General features: G+C 41.0%; 1 protein-coding gene across 1 annotated transcript; it reads right to left on the bottom strand.

Annotated features, from left to right (window-relative positions):
- Positions 1–13,726: 13,726 nt before the first annotated feature.
- nanos1 (nanos homolog 1) lies at positions 13,727–16,420 on the bottom strand. The gene has a single exon (XM_060926969.1). The coding sequence runs from the start codon at positions 16,287–16,289 to the stop codon at positions 15,531–15,533; it is 759 nt and encodes a 252-aa protein (XP_060782952.1). The 5' UTR covers positions 16,290–16,420; the 3' UTR covers positions 13,727–15,530.
- Positions 16,421–18,965: the final 2,545 nt, after the last annotated feature.

The following is an 18,965-nucleotide window of genomic DNA, read 5'->3' as shown; positions in this document are numbered from 1 at the left end:
TGACATATGCTGCCTTCCGGACAACATCATTTCCAGTGCTATTTCAACAGGACAATGCGAAACCACATTCTGCACACATTACAAAGGCATGGCTGTGGAAGAAGAGGGTGCCTGTCCCCTCTGTCCCCAATTGAGAATGTGTGGCAAATTTTGAAATAAAAAATATGACAATGACAATCACATACTGTTGCACACCTTAAGACCTGTTTGCAGGAAGAATGGGATAAAATAACACCTGAAATGCTTCATCACTCGGTGTCTTCAGTCCCTAATCTTTTAAGTGTCATGAAAAGGAATGAAAACATTACAAAGTAGTAAATGCTTTACCATCTCAACTTTTTTTGAAGTGTGTTGCAAGAATCAAAATGTAATGTGTTTATTTTGAAAAAAAAAATGCATGAGCTAAAACATCAAATAATGTGCTGTTGTATTGTTGTGAGTGCAGTACAGGTCAAAGATTTGTAAATAATCAATGTTTTCTGTTTTAATTTTAACATACCATCCCAACTTGTTCTGATTTGGGATTGTAATAAGACAGCATGAGTGATTGATTTATGAGATTTTGCACCAAAATACAGTAAAGAGATTTACATAAAATTGTTATCATTCTGGGCGGCACGGTGGTGTAGTGGTTAGTGCTGTCGCCTCACAGCAAGAAAGTCTGGGTTCGAGCCCTGTGGCCGGTGAGGGCCTTTCTGTGCGGAGTTTGCATGTTCTCCCTGTGTCCGCGTGGGTTTCCTCCGGGTGCTCCGGTTTCCCCCACAGTCCAAAGACATGCAGGTTAGGGTAATTGGTGACTCTAAATTGACCGTAGGTGTGACTGTGAATGGTTGTCTGTGTCTATGTGTCAGCCCTGTGATGACTTGTCCAGGGTGTACCCCGCCTTTTGCCCGTAGTCAGGTGGGATAGGCTCCAGCTTGCCTGTGACCCTGTAGAACAGGATAAAGCGTCTAGAGATAATGAGATGAGATGAGATGTTATCATTCTCTTGATAGGTCAAGATTCACTTTTACTTGACTGAGATGCAACCTTTCTAATGCTCAGCCACTAAACATAAAGAAACACTAGATGGCAGCAGAGATGTTTCTATAAAATGTTCTTGTCCACAACAAACCAAATGCATGCTGTACATTTTATTATACTGTATGTGTGTTAAGGGGCTTCAAATGGCAATTGTATTTAAAGCTAGATGGCCTTTAAATTTCATTGAATTTGTGAAATTTAGTTCCTTCTGAAATTTGGTCATTGTGATATATGTTTATTTTTTCAATATCACACAAAATATCAGGCCATTCTGTGGCTGGGAAGTTATTTAATTTGAGGGGATTCCCCTAGCAAATAATGTGCATGAAATTGCTTGCTTCACGCAGTCAAGCAGACAGAGGAAGTCCGTCTGCGCATGCGCAGGGTTACCGTCTTCTTCTTCGTCTTTTGGGTTTTACGGCAGCTGGCATCCAGTGTTGCATTACTGCCATCTATAGGTTTACCTTGACCGTGCACTGACAGTTCTATCATTCTGCCACTAAATGAACAGCTGATCACACCGAGGTGCTCGCTGACCGCCAATATTTATTAGTTTGGTCCTGCGTTTCCTTTCCTTTGCAACATAACATTTTTTCTTCTCGCTTTCCATTACTGTAGTCAGTCTTTCACGTTTCATTTGCATCCTCCATTTTTCTCTCCTGTTTCAAATTTGTATCCAACAATGCCTTGCGTGAACGGGGAAAGCCCACCACGTGATGCATGACGTACCGTAGTATCTTGAATTGGGTCATGGTGAAGCAGGAAAAAATAGCAGAGAATTTAAAGGCACGTGGCCTTAAATTCATTAACTGTTCTCATCTCATCTCATCTCATCTCATCTCATCTCATCTCATCTCATCTCATTATCTCTAGCCGCTTTATCCTGTTCTACAGGGTCGCAGGCAAGCTGGAGCCTATCTCAGCTGACTACGGGCGAAAGGCGGGGTACACCCTGGACAAGTCGCCAAGTCATCACAGGGCTGACGCATAGACACAGACAACCATTCACATTCACACCTACGGTCAATTTAGAGTCACCAGTTAACCTAACCTGCATGTCTTTGGACTGTGCGGGAAACCGGAGCACCCGGAGGAAACCCACGCGGACACGGGGAGAACATGCAAACTACGCACAGAAAGGCCCTCGTTGGCCATGGGGCTCGAACCCGGACCTTCTTGCTGTGAGGCGACAGCGCTAACCACTACACCACCGTGCCGCCCACAAAACTGGAAGTCTGTGATTCAAATTCAGTAGCTTTCGATCCACTAAACAAAAATAATTGGGTGCCAGGGAAAATTTTTTTTTTGACCTAAGTTTGAAAAATCTGAAAGGCCGTCTACCTTTAAATCTTAGACATGTGTAGACAGGTGCAGTTAAATATTGAACTTTGTCATATATGAAAATCTCATCTCATCTCATTATCTCTAGCCGCTTTATCCTTCTACAGGGTCGCAGGCAAGCTGGAGCCTATCCCAGCTGACTACGGGCGAAAGGCGGGGTACACCCTGGACAAGTCGCCAGGTCATCACAGGGCTGACACATAGACACAGACAACCATTCACACTCACATTCACACCTACGGTCAATTTAGAGTCACCAGTTAACCTAACCTGCATGTCTTTGGACTGTGGGGGAAACCGGAGCACCCGGAGGAAACCCACGCGGACAACATGCAAACTCCACACAGAAAGGCCCTCGCTGGCCCCGGGGCTCGAACCCAGGACCTTCTTGCTGTGAGGCGACAGCGCTAACCACTACACCACCGTGCCACCCATATATGAAAATAATATGTATATCTTTTTCTATGGGTCTGTATACACAGTTCGATGCACTGTTAAGCAACAGCAATGGATATAGTTTTCAAACAACACCAGAACCACCAGAACAGGTGAGTTCTCTTACCACAAACCAAAAGAGTAAGCCCAAAAATACTTTTATAAACATTTTATCTCAGTTCTATATAATTTCAAATATCAAATACTTTTGGCCTACAGTATACACCAATAAGCCATAATATTATGATCACTGACAGCTGAACTGACTAACATTGATTATCTCATTACAGTGGCACCTGTCAAAGGGTGGGATATATGAGGCAGCAAGAGAGCAGTCAGTTCTTGAAGTTGATGTGTTGGAAACAGGAGAAATGGGCAAGCGTAAGGATCTGAGCGACTATGACAAGGGCCAAATTGTGATGGCTAGATGACTGGGTCTGAGCATCTCCAAAATGGCACATCCTGTGGGGTGTTCCCAGTATGCAATGGTTAGTACCTACCAAAAGTTCTCCAAGGAAGGACAACCAGTGAACCAGCGACAGGGTCATGGGTGTCAAAGACTCACTGATTCACATAGGGCCACGAAGGCTAGCTCATATGGTTCAATCCCACAGAAGAGCTACTGTCGCACAAACTCCTGAAAAAGTTAAAGCTGACACCTTTCTGTTTTAGCCAGCATTAACTTTTTCAGCAGTTTGTGCTACAGTAGCTCTTTTGTGGGATTGGACCATATGGGCTAGCCTTTGTGCCTCATGCGAATCAATGAGCCGTGGCTGCCCATGACCCTGTTGCCGGTTCACCGGTTGTCCGTCCTTGGATCACTTTTGGTAGGTACTAACCACTGCATGCTGGGAACACCCCACAAGATGTGCCATTTTGGAGATGTTGTACCACTGTTGTTTCTCATTTTCACGAATGAACATGAAACACAGTAAAACTGTTATGTTTGCAGATGCTGCTGCTATTTTTTATGCTAGCAAGGACTTGAATGAAATTAACCTGAAATTACAAGAGGATCTAAACAACCTTTCATCTTGGTTTGATAGAAATGAATTGATAGTGAACACGAAGAAGACGAAGATCATGGTTTTCGGTTCAGTGAAGCATTTATCTAACACTTCATCTTGTAATAGTTTATTGTCTTTAAAGCAGTCAAATTTGGAGAGCACAACAAGTATGAAATACCTAGGAGTTACCCTAGACCCCTCTTTGAGTTGGAATAATCACACTGACTACCTGTGGTCTAAAATCAGCAAGAGATTAGAGATATTGGGATGTTTAAAGAAAATACATCAATATCAAGACCAGCAAGATGATCTTTACCACCTTGGTTGTACCTCTCTTCAAGTACTGTGATGTGGTCTGGTCGAATGGAGATGTGACTAAGTTGGAAAGGCTCCATCGTTTGCAGAAAAGAGGTGCACGTTTGATACTAAAGAAGAAAATCAGGGATGAACGATCTGAAGTTCTTTTCAGAAAGCTAAATTGGGTTCCTGTTGTTGAAAGATGGAAATTTAACAAATGTCTGATGGTGTACAAATGTATGAATGGGCTTCTACCAGAATATATTGTCTTATTCTCATCTCATTATCTCTAGCCGCTTTATCCTGTTCTACAGGGTCGCAGGCAAGCTGGAGCCTATCCCAGCTGACTACGGGCGAAAGGCGGGGTACACCCTGGACAAGTCGCCAGGTCATCACAGGGCTGACACATAGACACAGACAACCATTCACACTCACATTCAGACCTACGGTCAATTTAGAGTCACCAGTTAACCTAACCTGCATGTCTTTGGACTGTGGGGGAAACCGGAGCACCCAGAGGAAACCCACGAGGACACGGGGAGAACATGCAAACTCCACATAGAAAGGCCCTCGCCGGCCACAGGGCTCGAACCCAGGACCTTCTTGCTGTGAGGCGACAGCGCTAACCACTACACCACCGTGCCGCCCTAGAATATATTGTATATTACTTATTTTATTAGTCATATTATATATTTTATTAATTTTATAATATAGATATAGATTATTAGCATAAGTTTATACACATCTCCAACGGAAACCAGCATCAGCTGAGTGGATCTGTTTAATAAAGCTGTCTATCTATCTAATAAAGACGCTCAGACCCAGTCCTCTAGCCATCACAATTTGGCTCTTGTCAGAGTCGCTCAGATCCTTACGCTTGCCCATTTTTCCTGCTTTCAACACATCAACTTTGAGAACTGTCTGTTCTCTTGCTGCCTGATATATCCTACCCCTTGACAGGTGCCACTGTAACAACATAATCAATGTTATTCACGTCACCTGTCAGTGGTCATAATGTTATGGTTGATTGGGGTATAGCATCTGTAGACTGTAATGAACAAAGTACACAGTGTCCACCATGGCTCAGGGATATTAACAAACTATGTGTGTGCATATATTTGTGTACCTGAAGGCTTTTTGAAGGTTACAGGAAGCTGCGGTAATTTCCTCTAGCCTGCGTCACTAACGCTTCTCCATGCCTGGAGTCCTAACCACAACCACATGGGGCTCTGACTCTTTCAAAGGGAGCATTCCTCACCTCATTGGGACTCAAACAAGATAGGATAATACATGCAGAATTAACACCAGGGTCAAGGTAAAAACGTAGTAAAGAAAAATATTCTAACAAACTAAAAAAAGCCTGATTAATGCAAGTCATTTTTAGTGCTCATTACTTGTCTTTACTTATCATTCCATTTGAAATGTTGGGATACTTGAAGTACTGAAGAGTCTTTTAATGTGTAAACATATGACTTGATGCATAATTATTAAACTTATCCTATTAGTTTGAGTCCGTATTAATTTTCCTCACTTCTGCATTTGTTATTTTCTCTGGGTTTATCTGAGTTAACCTGAAATGAATGATGGACTAATTGCACTGAGCTCTATCTATATACTAAAGTCAGTCCACTTCATAGCTTCAGATCAAAGACAAACCTGCATCTACAAATGAGTCCTGTGATCCCACAGAGCACCACTGTGAACTATTATCAAAGGCAGAGTCAAATTAAAGGACAGATTTGCAGGTAAATAACTCCACACACATGCACACACACACTCACACACTCATAGTGCATCTCTGATCTTAAAGGCCAAGCAACAGGGATTCTCATAACTCCCAGAAATCAGGAAAGGACTCTTCACTGACATTACAAAATAAAAATGTCGAAGCAATGACCATCAACAAACTTTCTTACATGACATGATTTAAAGCCAGACATTTATGTAGACAAAATGATTTATCTGTTTGCCAGACTCAAAATAGTCTCCAAAAAGGAGGGTAGAATGCTGCATTTTGTGCAGCGTTAGAGGCTCTGCCCTCTACTGAGGTAATGGAGAATTAACTTCAAATGCAGTTGCATTCAACATAACAATGAACAAGAAATTAAAAGCAAAAACTAGTGTCACTCTTATGCTGTGGGGTAATTTCCTGGTTCACTTTTGATTACTCTGAGTGACAATTTTATCCAGTGGGCTCTTCCAGGATGACTTCACCCCCCTCCACAGAGCACAAGAGGTCACTGAACGGTTTGATGAGTATGAAAATGATGTAAATCATATGCTATGATCTTTGCAGACACTGAAACCCAACCCAACTGAACCCCTGGGAGATTTTGAACAGATGTTTTCGACAGCACCCTCCACCACCATCATCAAAGCACCAGTTTAGGGAATATCTTTTTAAAGAATGATGTTTGTTCCTATAGTACACTTTTAGAGACTTGTACACTCTTTACCAAGATGCACTGAAGCTGTTCTGGTGGCTTGTTTTGGCGCAAGACCTTACTCTATCCACCTTTCACCTTACACTTTATAAAGTATCACCTATATCCATCCATCCATTAGCCGTAACTGCTTATCCTGTGCAGGGTTGTGGGCAAGCTGGAGCCTTTCCCAGTTGATTATGGGTGAGAGGCAGGGTACACCCTGGACAAGTAGCCAGATTATCGCAGGGCTGACACATAGAGACAAACAACCATTCACACTCACATTCACACCTACTGTACAGTCAATTTAAGTCAAGTCAAGTCAACTTTATTGTCAAATATGCTATACATGCTCGACATACAGCACAAATGAAATATCAGTCCTCTCTGACCCACGGTGCAAACTGGCAATGCAATAAATAAAAATAAAAATAGAATAATTGAAAAAAACAAACAATATAAACAGTATAAACACTCTAGATAGGAACTAGACATAGACTAAACACTCAAACAATATATACAGTATAAATAAACAGTGTAAACACTAGATAAGAACAAGACATACACTGTAAAAAATGTCCGTAGAATTAACAGTGAATTTATGTAAAATCATGACATAAAAAAACTGTAAATACAAAAACAATGAAGCGGTGTGTAATTTACATCAATATACTGTAAAACTCCTAACCAAATACCACTGTTAATTTAACAGTAAGAATATGTTGAATTGATCATATTTTTTTTGTAGAATTTACAAATTGTTGTAGTTTAAACACAGACAAACTGTAATACTAAAACAGAATGTGATAGTTAAAATTACATCATTGCCCTGTTAAAAAAATAAAAAAATGCCCGCTGTCGTGGCTCAGTCGACTAAGGCGTCATACCATGAATCCGGGGACCTGGGTTCGATTCCGACCTGAGGTCATTTCCCGATCCCTCCCCGTCTCTCTCTCCAGCTCATTTCCTGTCTCTGCACTGTCCTATCCAATAAAGGTGAAAAAAGCCCCCAAAAAATTCTAAAATATATATATCTGTCTAGTAGATCATTGCTTGTAACCATTGTTGTTTATTGTACAATGAATATCCGTAAAATTAACAGTTATGTATTGATTATTGTACATTGAATACCTGTAAAATTGAACATTTTCAAACTGTTGTTTTTACAAGTGTTGATATACCTTACCGTAAAGCCATATACACTGTCACTGTATTTTTTACGGTGAAAAAATGGCAACCACAGCTGCCAGTTTTTCACTGTAAATTTGACAAGATTTTTTTTTACAGTGTAGATCATGTCTTACATCATACAAGTACCTGTGAATCAGCTGTTAGTATCAAAACAACAATAATATATAAAACATACAGTGAAAACACTGCCAGAGATGTGCTGTTATAGAAAATTAATCAACACCTTCTGGCTGAACAAATTTATGAAATCTGTATCCTAATGCTGTGCTATAAACAGAGTTGCTCCTGCTGGGTTGGAGTTATAATGCTGCTGCTGCCAGCTAGTTAGATGCTTCTATCCATACTTTTACAGCATTTTCTATAAATGTACCTTAAAATCTACAGCTGTTCATGGTCTTACATATGACACAATCATTGAAATTTAACTGAATCCTTCCTCTGGGTAGACTGGTTTCTCAGCAGAACTGACAGTAAGTGTATATTTTCAATGTTGAATATTTTTGGTCTTCATAAATGATTCATTGAGTGGCGGTTACCCAGCCAAGGCAAACTTCCTGCCCAATCTCATGGCACAGGATGCTGCATAAAAATAAAGCATGCAGCAAGCTACAAGTGTAAGACTGATAATAAACAGATTGAAAAACATGTTATTTACTGAAGAAAAATTTATAATCATTAATATGGAGAAGGATTCTGGAAAGAGTCATGTATTTAATATTTGCAGAACACGTCTCTGGTGTCAGCACTTTGTAAATGTCAGTAAGGTTTTCCGCCATGGGAGAGTTGCACAACAGAGGATGCTCACTGGCTTTTAGTCACATAACAAGCTTTTTTTTGTCTTGTTCATTTCGAGAGAGAGAGAGAGAGAGAGAGAGAGAGAGAGAGAGAGAAAACAAGGCTGGTAAAGGAACGAGTGAGGGAATACAAGAACTAACATTACAGTAAGTGTAAATGTAAATATAAACTGATAAAGCATGATGCATCCATTTACAACTAATAAAAAGTCATCTTTATTTCTTTAAAGTCAAATTACTGTGATATAAGAGAACTAATCAAAACAATAATCAACCTAATCAACTTCATAATCAATAAGCAGGGTAGGAACAATAACTCGCACTAACTAACTTAGTTAAATGGCTTTCTCAAGTAACTATCATGATCCTAGAACTGAAAATTGTGTATTTAGTCTGCAGGCCTAAAACAATGCTTGTGTTAAGTTATGAAATGGAGGTAATCAAAATTGCATAAATTCACATCCTTATACTGCAAATAATAATAACTTAATAATAACTTTAATATTTATAACGTGGGGCGGCACGGTGGTGTAGTGGTTAGCACTGTCACCTCACAGCAAGAAGGTTCTGGGTTTGAGCCCAAGGGCCGACGGAGGCCTTTCTGTGTGGAGTTTGCATGTTCTCCCCGTGTCTGTGTGGGTTTCCTCCGGGTGCTCCGGTTTCCCCCACAGTCCAAAGATATGCAGGTTAGGTTAACTGGTGGCTCTAAATTGACCATAGGTGTGAATGTGAGTGTGAATTGTTGTTTGTGCCCTGTGATGATCTGGTGACGTGTCCAGGGTGTATCCCGTCTCTCGCCCATAATCAGCTGGGATAGGCTCCAGCTTTCCCGCCACCCTGCACAGGATAAGCAGTTACGGATAATGGATGGATAGATGCATGGATATTCCATTCACATATGCTCACATCTGCACAAACACCCCCCTCCCCAAAAAAACCACCACCAACAAAAAACAACAGATGAATAAATAAAAAGACAAAAAAACAAAAGTATGCAGATACAAACACAAACCAAATAGATATACAATATGAAGACAAATAGATGGATCCTTTAAAAAAAAGTGACGCTAAAAACATGCACAAAATGTATTTACAAAATATATAGATTTAAGATAATTACTTGTCTAATCTCTAAAAGCTTCCAAAAAAAGACAAGTTTTTAGAAGCTTCTTAAAGACTGTAGGCGACTCGGCTCTATGGATATTTAATGGAAGCTTATTCCAGAACTGAGGTGCCGCAGCGCAGAAAGCTAACACCTAGCGTTTTATGGCTGTGAAATGTTGATGTCCGACGCAAGAGCTCATTATTGTTGGATCTTAAGCTATATGTCCTAGATGGTAACTTAATATTTATGAGGAAGTTAACATCTGAGGAAGTAAAAATATTTTGATTATAGTCAACATTATCCAGCATTTCTTATTAGAAGATTAAGAAGAAGAAGAAGAAGAACAACAACAACAGCAACTTTATTCATCACATGCTTGTGAAATTCCTCCCTGCATTTAACCCATTTGAAGCAGTGAACACACACATGCACACGTGAGCAATGAGCACACACACATACCCAGAGCAGTGGGCAGCCATGCTAACAGCACCTGGGGAGCAGTTAGGAGTTAGGTGCCTCACTCAAGGGCACCTCAGCCCAAGGCCGTCCCATATTAACCTAACCACATGTCTTTGAACTGTAGGGGAAACCAGAGCACCCAGAGGAAACCCACGCAGGCACGGGGAGAACATGCAAACTCCACACAGAAAGGCCCCCGCCGGCCGCTGGGCTCAAACCCAGAACCTTCTTGCTGTGAGGCGACAGTGCTAACCACTTACACCACTGTGCCACCAAATCTGAGATTATTAAACCTATTTCTAGAAATGTTTTTCCTCATTTCAAGCTTAAAATGGTCTTGTTCTAGTGTCAGATAATTTTGCTAATATTTACCTCCACCAACTTTGTTGGAGGAGGTTATGTTTTGTTCTCCATTTGTTTGTTTTTTTGTTTGCCTGTTAACAACATCACTCAAAAAGTAGTGAATGGATTTTGTTGACATTTTGAGGAAAGGTGAGCCATGGGCCAAGGAACCACTGATTAGATTTTGATACAAATCCAATATGTGGCTTGGTGGAGGTATATACTCTACTGAGTGCCCTTCTAGTTTGTTTCTAGAAAGAACCAAAAGTATCTGCCAATCAAATATGAAAATCTAAAGCTTAAAACTATTAAAATATGTTAGAAATAGGCGTTATAATTTCTTGTTTTGGTATATTGTAATCTTATAATAGGAAATTGTAGATAGATTTGACTATATTCAAGATATTTCATTTTCACTTGCTGTCTTTTTTTTTTTTGCAGTGTAGACATACCTTGCTGCATGCTCAAATGTCCTCATTGACCAGGACTGAACTATTCATAAAGAGGAGGTCTTCCATATCTGTGCGCTAGAATGGGTTTCACGCTTGGCTGCAAGCCAATTTTACTCGAGAGTTTCTTTGCCATTTCCACTGTCGATCAGAAGCAAATTCCCAACTCACTGGAGGTTTAACAAGTCCATCATTGTTGTTCAGACAATGTCCTCATTATTACTGCTCTCTTTTTTTTCTAATGATCTGGTGAAAACAATTAGCAACCTCAGTGTCAGACTGAGCAAATGTATTACAGTCCAGTCCTGAAGGACCACAGAACCTCAGAGCCTAGTATCTTGATCAATTCACCTCATTTTCAAGGCTTTCTTGAGTTAGATCACATAGTAGCGAAATCTCTTCCATGCAGAGTTTTCACCCACCCAGCTGTAGTTTGATACCTGCGATATAAAACATATTGAATGAAGTAATAAGGTTTAGATGAGATGCGAGTTCTAAAGTGCTTCTTTATTTCAATTGGCAACTGCTTCACACATCACAGGATATTATGTTCAATTTGAACAGCAGCCAAAATCCATCAGAGCACTATTGCAGGGAAAACTGTGAACTTAATGTATATGACGTCTGATACTGGTCCATGGACAATGAAACAGAAATTTATCTGAATTAAGTTTACATGCAGTGTCTCTTAATACATTGTGATGCACATTTTTAACTTTTATTGAGCTCATCTTCATATTCAAAAACATAATATCACTGTGAAATGGGAACCAGAAGTCTGATCTGTACTGTCTGTATGCCTTTCTGAGAGCTCTAAGATATATGGAGTTCAATTCAATCCCTGGCCCAAGATAGAAACCAGACTCCCAATAAATGCTAAATGTGCTATGGATAAATATAATCTATAATATTGACATGTTCCCAGTCTGCACTGGAGAAGAGGTCCTTTGGAGACTTCGTATATGTAAATGGGGTTAAGGCAAAGTAAACTGCAGTATCTATTTTAATGGACCATGTTGAAATGCAGCCAAGTGTCAGATAAAACATAACTAACAGCAGAACTAAGAGGAAAACTTATAGGCAGACCAGGAATGTACACAGCATACACACATTACATTTTCCAACTGCATATGAGAAAGAACCAGTCATCTTCACTCATGTATGACTGAATGACTGCATTATAATTCTAAACTGAAAGCTAACTTCAAAAGCCCTCATTATTATTCATAATGTATTGAAGATTCATATAATACGTCACTTTCTGGTATTACCACAAATGCAGTAATACACTGATCAGCCATAACGTTAAAACCACTGACATATAAAATGAATTACATCGATTATGTTGTTACAGTGGCACCTGTCAAGGGGTGGGATATATGAGGCAGCAAGAGAACAGTCAGTTTTCGAAGTTGATGTGTTGGAAGCAGGAAAAATGGTCAAGCATAAGGATCTGAGTGACTTTGACAAGGGCCAAATTGTGATGGCTAGAGGACTGGGTCTGAGCGTCTTTATTAGATAGATAGACAGCTTTATTAAACAGAAGATCCACTCAGCTGATGCTGGTTTCCGTTGGAAATGTGTATAAACTTATGCTAATAATCTATATCTATATTATAAAATTAATAAAATATCTAATATGACTCCAAAATGGCACATCTTGTGGGTTGTTCCCAGCATGCAGTGGCTAGTACCTACCAAAAGTTGTCCAAGGAAGGACAACTGGTGAACCGGTGACAGGGTCATGGGTGTCGAAGGCTCACTCATTCGCATAGGGCCACGAAGGCTAGCCCATATGGTCCAATCCCACAGAAGAGGTACTAATGCTGGCTAAAACAGAAAGGTGTCAGGAATTTGTGGTCATTCAGCCACAAGACAGTTAGTAAGATACCCATATACTTTTGGCCATCTGAGCAATGGTGACTCAGTGGTTAAAAGCTCTATGTTACTGATCAGTAGGTCGAGGCAGAAGGTTCAAGTTCCAGCACTGCCAAACTGCCACTCTTGAGCCCTTGAGCAAAGCCCTTAACCCTCTCTGCTCCAGGGGTTCTGTATTATCACTGACCCCAGCTTCCTAACAAGCTGGGATATTCAAAGAGAGGAAATTCACTTTAAGGTATTTTTGGCAAATACATGTGTGCATGCATGTGTGTGCAAGTGCAATAAACTCACCAGGGTACTGTCCACTGTAATAAAAATCCCTGCTGTACTTAGTATCCATTCATTTTTAATGAAGTGTATCAGCTGTGTGTGTGTGTGTGTGTGTGTGTGTGTGTGTGTGTGTGTGTGTGTGGTGCTGCACATTTGTGTGGGACAGAGGGGGGAAAGGGGGTGAACAGTCCTGAAGGTGTGATGGGACCTCCTGAGAGAAAACAGGAGAGAGAAAACAGAACACTGCCCTCTGCCCTCTTTACTTCCTGTCTTCTGAAGTATGCAGAAGTTATGAGTTGACAGCTAATCTCATTCTCCTGGGGAGGAGTAAAGTTAGAAACTCGAGTTTACAAAATCACACTGCAAAAATAGAACCAGAACCACTCGTCCTTATGTAGGCAGCTTTTTTTATATCCTTGAGGCCTGCTCTCTCTCTCTCTCTCTCTCTCTTTCTCTGTGACTGTGAGTGAAACTGTGAGGCTGCATCACATTAGATCAGTGGAACAGCCAACACTGCACCGTGTGTGTTTGGTCGTGTCTGTTTACTTAAAGAAACCCATTAGAAGAAAGGTGGGCAGTGACAGTGACTAGAAAAAAAGGGGGGAAAAAAACTCAGACAACTGGCACTGTTCTTCTCTAAACAGCACTCAAAATATGTAGGACACATTGACTGCATGGAGTAATACAATTGACAAGGAGTTTATTTCTCTACCGAATTCATTTCTTTAACTGTGCACAGCTGCTAACAGGAAAATTGTGACAAAATATAAATAACAAAATCCAACAGTGTTTCTTTTTAGTCCTCTTTTAATTTAATTACAAACCTCAGTTAAAAGTGGCAAATTGTCTAAATTTTTCCAACATATTCCATTTTTTATCTTTCACTCATCAAGAATGTAACATTGAACAACTGAAAAATAGTACGATATTTTGTCATTATATTCAGCCATCACCTATTGGCAAACAATGCTAAGAGCTTATTGGAATGCAATGAAAGAAAAATACAATTATGTTATACAAAGATCAAAAATACTATTAAAAACCCTTATTATAAATGGCAGCACTATATTAATAAACTGCTATTGACATTTTACATGTAAGTACAAAATATTGTTGAGGTAGCACCCTCTAAAGTCACTTTTAAATGTTAAAATACTGAATAGACATGACTTGACTTTTTTTTTTTATTTACATTACAGCAAATCTGTTCCTTACTTCATTACAATTGAATTCCTTTGGTAAACGAATGGTCAGACCATGTGCAGTCCTGCATGTTTAAATTGTACATTCACAACATTTTTGCATCATTCTTTTGGATTCATATTTTTTTTTTACATAATGCAAAAAAGGGGGTAAATGCATTGTTTTATAAAGAAAAAAAAAACCCTTTTTTTAATTCAGAACATTCATTCTGTTCTGTTCCACCACTGACTCTTGGAGAGTTATCAGACTGCATTATGTTATAACTCACCCGCTGTTTTCTCTACAGCTCGCCTGTGATGTTTTTCAGGGTAAAAAGGTCATGTGTGAAACCTTGGTACACAAGGGCAGCTCCGGCGCCAGACAGGTCCCCTCAAGACGCATTCTCCAGTGTGTATGTGTGTGTATGGGTGTGTGAGTGTGTTCCCCTTCCTTGGGGTGTAAACATTAGCAGGGCACCTTGTATAGGCCTAATGAAGACATCTTGAAAGGGGTCTAACTGAAAGACTAGCCCACACCCATCTCTGTCAGTAGGGCTCATAACAGGCCAGTTTCTCTGGACATCTACTCATTATGAGGTTATGCTAAGACCATGTAACATCCAACAGAGACCCCATTGTGTTTCTGAGCTTGGTGTGTATTTTTTTTCCCCCCTCACCCATATCAAATGTCAGCCTGGGAGGGAAGGAAAGCATGTGGTGGACTGTAGGAAGAAAGGAATGGGCTAAATAAACCAAACCAAACCAAGCTCAGACAGGAAACTTCAGCAGATTGGAAATGAAACAAACATTCTCAAGATGGCAAACTTAACTTTGGTTTAAAAGACATAATAATAACATAACGTGTAAGCTTAGCCTACAGTAAAGAAAATACTTATTTGCTCTGGTGTGTATGCTAACATTCATGACGTTTGCCCATTTAAACAAACAAACAAACAAACAAACAAACAAACAAACAAAAAATACCATCTTTTATTTATATAAACGTGACTGAATATGAACTGATAAACATCTAAGACAAACACGTGGGGAAAAAAAAGAGAGATTTTTTTATGAATAAAGTATACAATAAACTATGGAAATAAAGCATCTATAAAAATATAAAGGATTTTTTTAAACAGAAGAAAAAAAAACATTGATATCTTATTTGTTTAATAAATCCTACAGTCTAGCAAGTTAAGACTTGGAAAGCCGCGATTTGAACAGTCAACTGGAAAAAAAAAAAGGTTCAGTGCAATAAATGTAGGTGATTTATTTACTGAGCGCGTGTAGATCGTTGCTTATTATAGATAGATTTTTTTTTTTTTTTTTTTAGAAGATTTTGACGCGCTTACCGCCCACAGCCCGGCCTCCTTTGAGCGCTCGGGGCGCGGGCTGCTCCTTGGAAAGCGGACAGTACTTGATGGTGTGTGCGTTGTCGCCGTTGGCGCTGCACAGAGGGCACGTGTACGCGCGCAGGATCGGACACACCACGCGGCCGTCGGGCGCCTTCAGCACGTGCGAGCCGTACACCTCTTCAGGCGCGCCGTTATTCCGACAGAACACGCAGATCTTGGGCTCCTGCTTGGCGCGCGCAGCCGCCGTCTTGCGCACCTTCCTATCCGCGCCGAACAGCTCGAAAGCCGTGAAACTTCCTCCTCCTCCACCACCTCCTCCTCCTCCTCCTCCTCCTCCACCTCCGAAACCAGTGTCGCGCTCATGCCCTACAATCCCGGCGCTGTGATTGCGGAACGGCCCGAGCGCCGAGAAGCGCTCTTTGAGCTCAAGTAGAGAAGGCGGCGGCGGGCTTGCAGGAGGGCAGCAGCAGCCGCACGACGAGGAAGAGGAGCAGCACGAGGAAGAGCAGCAGCAGTAGTCCAAGTGCGCGGCGCACGGGCACGACACCGAGTCGTCCAGGCCCAGTGTGGCTTTCAGAGACTCCGTGATGGAGTTGGGGCTCGATCCGCCGCCGGGAGCGCGCTTGCTGCTCTGCGTCACCAGCGTGGACAGGCCCAGATAGTCGTTCCAGAAGTTGAACGTATAGTCGTAGGACGTGCGCGCGCTTAAGTAGCTGTGGTTTAAAAAATCCATCTCGCTTTTTCCCCCCCTGACTCCCGAACGACGCGACGGCGCCTCTCTGTGCAAGACAAAACGGATAATAAATATTCCGGCACCGAGCTAACAGATGTAGTCAGCTCCAGCGCTTGTCTTGGATATTTGGGGCTGCGCTCAAGCCTGCTGGTTATAAGCCTGGAGAAGGAGCAGAGAGAGGGGCGGGGCTCTGTGGGCTTCGACTTTGGGAGCAGATCAACAGCGTGTTTTCTTCAAAGCCCTCAAAAGGGAAACGACTCTGCAAAGATTTAAAGAAAAAGGGGGGAAAAAAAACACGAGTAGTAGCGCAACTTTACGATGTATAACGCGTGTTCGCTCTGCACTGTGCCTGCTTTTGCTGCAAAAACAATAAATCGCACATTATGCACTTGACACGTTATACAACTGCATAATAGCCTTCTTTTTTCTGTCCCTTGTCATTCTATCGCGATCCACGACCCCTCCCTCACGCACAAGCCTATTACCACCAGCAGTCTGTCTTCCCTACAGCAAAATGCGCAAGAACGCACTATATTTTGCACAAATATCTCTTATAAATCAAACACCACCAGCTTTGCTCATTAGGATTGCGTGCTTGTTTGCGTGAACGCGCGGCTCTTTGTTCTTTGAGCGCGCGACCTGCGCACAGCAGTTCACGCCAATAAATATACAGGCTTTTTCAACAAACGTTGATGCACATCTGTATAGTGCATATGCCAGCTGTCTGTCGGGTTCTAAGGAAAGAAAGCATTCATTGTAGCAGCAAGGTGCAGTAATCATGGTATTGGGGGTAGAACTCATACACCTGTTAGTGACTCTTGACGCTTGTCCACACACACTACAGTCCTTTTTTCTGCAGCACAGCACTTAACCGAGGCTCGAGCTGGTGTATCATTTGGAGTTAAATGGCCTGAGCTCAGATGTCAGTAGATTTGCTCAGGTCCCGCAGTTCTTTTTTGATGGTGTGCCCGCTGTGGACTTGGCTCCTAGTAAAGGGCTGTAGTGCTGGAAGGCTTTTTGTTCTACAAGCTCCTGGCTCACTGCAAGCATACTGAACTGCACTGGAGCCAGCTCTCTCTCTCTTTCTCTTTCCAAATAGTTCCTGGCCCAAATCCTGGAGCCACAGAGAAACTTGTAAAAAGGGTCTGGCTAGATTAAGTCATCTCCGAGTAAACAAAAGGCTGCTTTGCATTTTTTGTGCTTTGTTTAACACCCCAAGAGTGGGTGGGAGACGAGGGGCACTGGTACTGGCACAGGTGCAGGCCAGCTGAACACTAACCTATATATGCACACTAAAGATGTGCATACGCTTTAGTCTCTCTCTCTCTCTCTCTCTCTCTCTCTCTCTCTCTCTCTCTATATATATATATATATATATATATATATATATATATATATATATATATATATATATATATATCTCTTTCTAATAGATACAGTTTAAAGGCTGTATCTGTGATGGAGACGTAATGATTAATGCATTTCAAATTGTGAGCTTTTTATCATCCTCACTGTAGACTATGTAAAAGAAATAATGCAGCGTTTATGCAATGGCATCATTTCACCACTAGGGGTCTGTGTGAGCTGAGTATAACGTTCCAGAGATGATGTCATTGGGCATCCTGGAAGGCAATAATTTACATAATAAGAGATGTGTAAGAACAAAACAAAACAACACACACACACACACACACACACACACTTAGATGCTCATTTATACAGGAAATTTAGCACGTAATGGGGCACATCACTAAAAGCAGACAGTGTATAACACTGCTTCCTGTGGTACACTAATTTGAAGAGGCTAAAGCCAATTTTATTAAAGATAAAAGAGCTGATAATTGGACAAAGCGAGGGGGAAATTCGTAGCACTGTATTGATGAGAAGATGGCTATGTAATGACAACTTTATCACTATTGTTCTTCCTAGTGATGCTGTCTATGGGGATTTAGTAATGTGTATGTCGATAATAGTGTTTCATACACCAGTGAGAGCTAAAGCTACCTTCAGCCCACAAGACCTTCTTCTATCAAGATGAATTATATGTCTCTGGAATGTGAACATGAGGCTCCCAGAGCATCGCTACCACAACAGGCACTGTATTTCTAATTAAAAGTGAAAGAAAGCTTTTTGAAGCCTCTCCAGCTCAGAGGATTAAGTCTATTTAAAGGGGAATTCAATAGAATGCCATACCTCTGTGTTTAACCAAGTGGAAACTAATAAAGAAGATGTGCTTTGTGTATGTTTGCACTTGGCTTAGTAGCTTTTCTTTGCTCAGGAGAACTACTTTAGCTGAACTTTTGCCCTTGCCAAGCACACATTTAGTTTGCAGGGTGAATGGAGTAAGACCTTGGTTACTCAATATGACCTTTGAATATTTATGCAATTATGTATTTCAATTTAATGGTTGCATGTGTGAACAGAATCAACCTTGCTAGCCTTATTAGACTAATTGTTCGTGTTTCTTCAGTTGAAATGACCTTGTGAAAAATTTTCAGGGAAAGCACTGACCTTCTGATTATTTAGGGACACTTTGGGCATGATTGTAGCACACATGTAGAAAATGTAAATGCTTGAATGTCTGTTTATATTTCTCATCTCATCTCATTATCTCTAGCCGCTTTATCCTTCTACAGGGTCGCAGGCAAGCTGGAGCCTATCCCAGCTGACTACGGG

The sequence above is a fragment of the Neoarius graeffei genome, chromosome 8 (assembly GCF_027579695.1).
Source record: "Neoarius graeffei isolate fNeoGra1 chromosome 8, fNeoGra1.pri, whole genome shotgun sequence".
NCBI lineage: Eukaryota > Metazoa > Chordata > Actinopteri > Siluriformes > Ariidae > Neoarius > Neoarius graeffei.
This window is presented reverse-complemented; position numbering and strand designations above follow the sequence as displayed.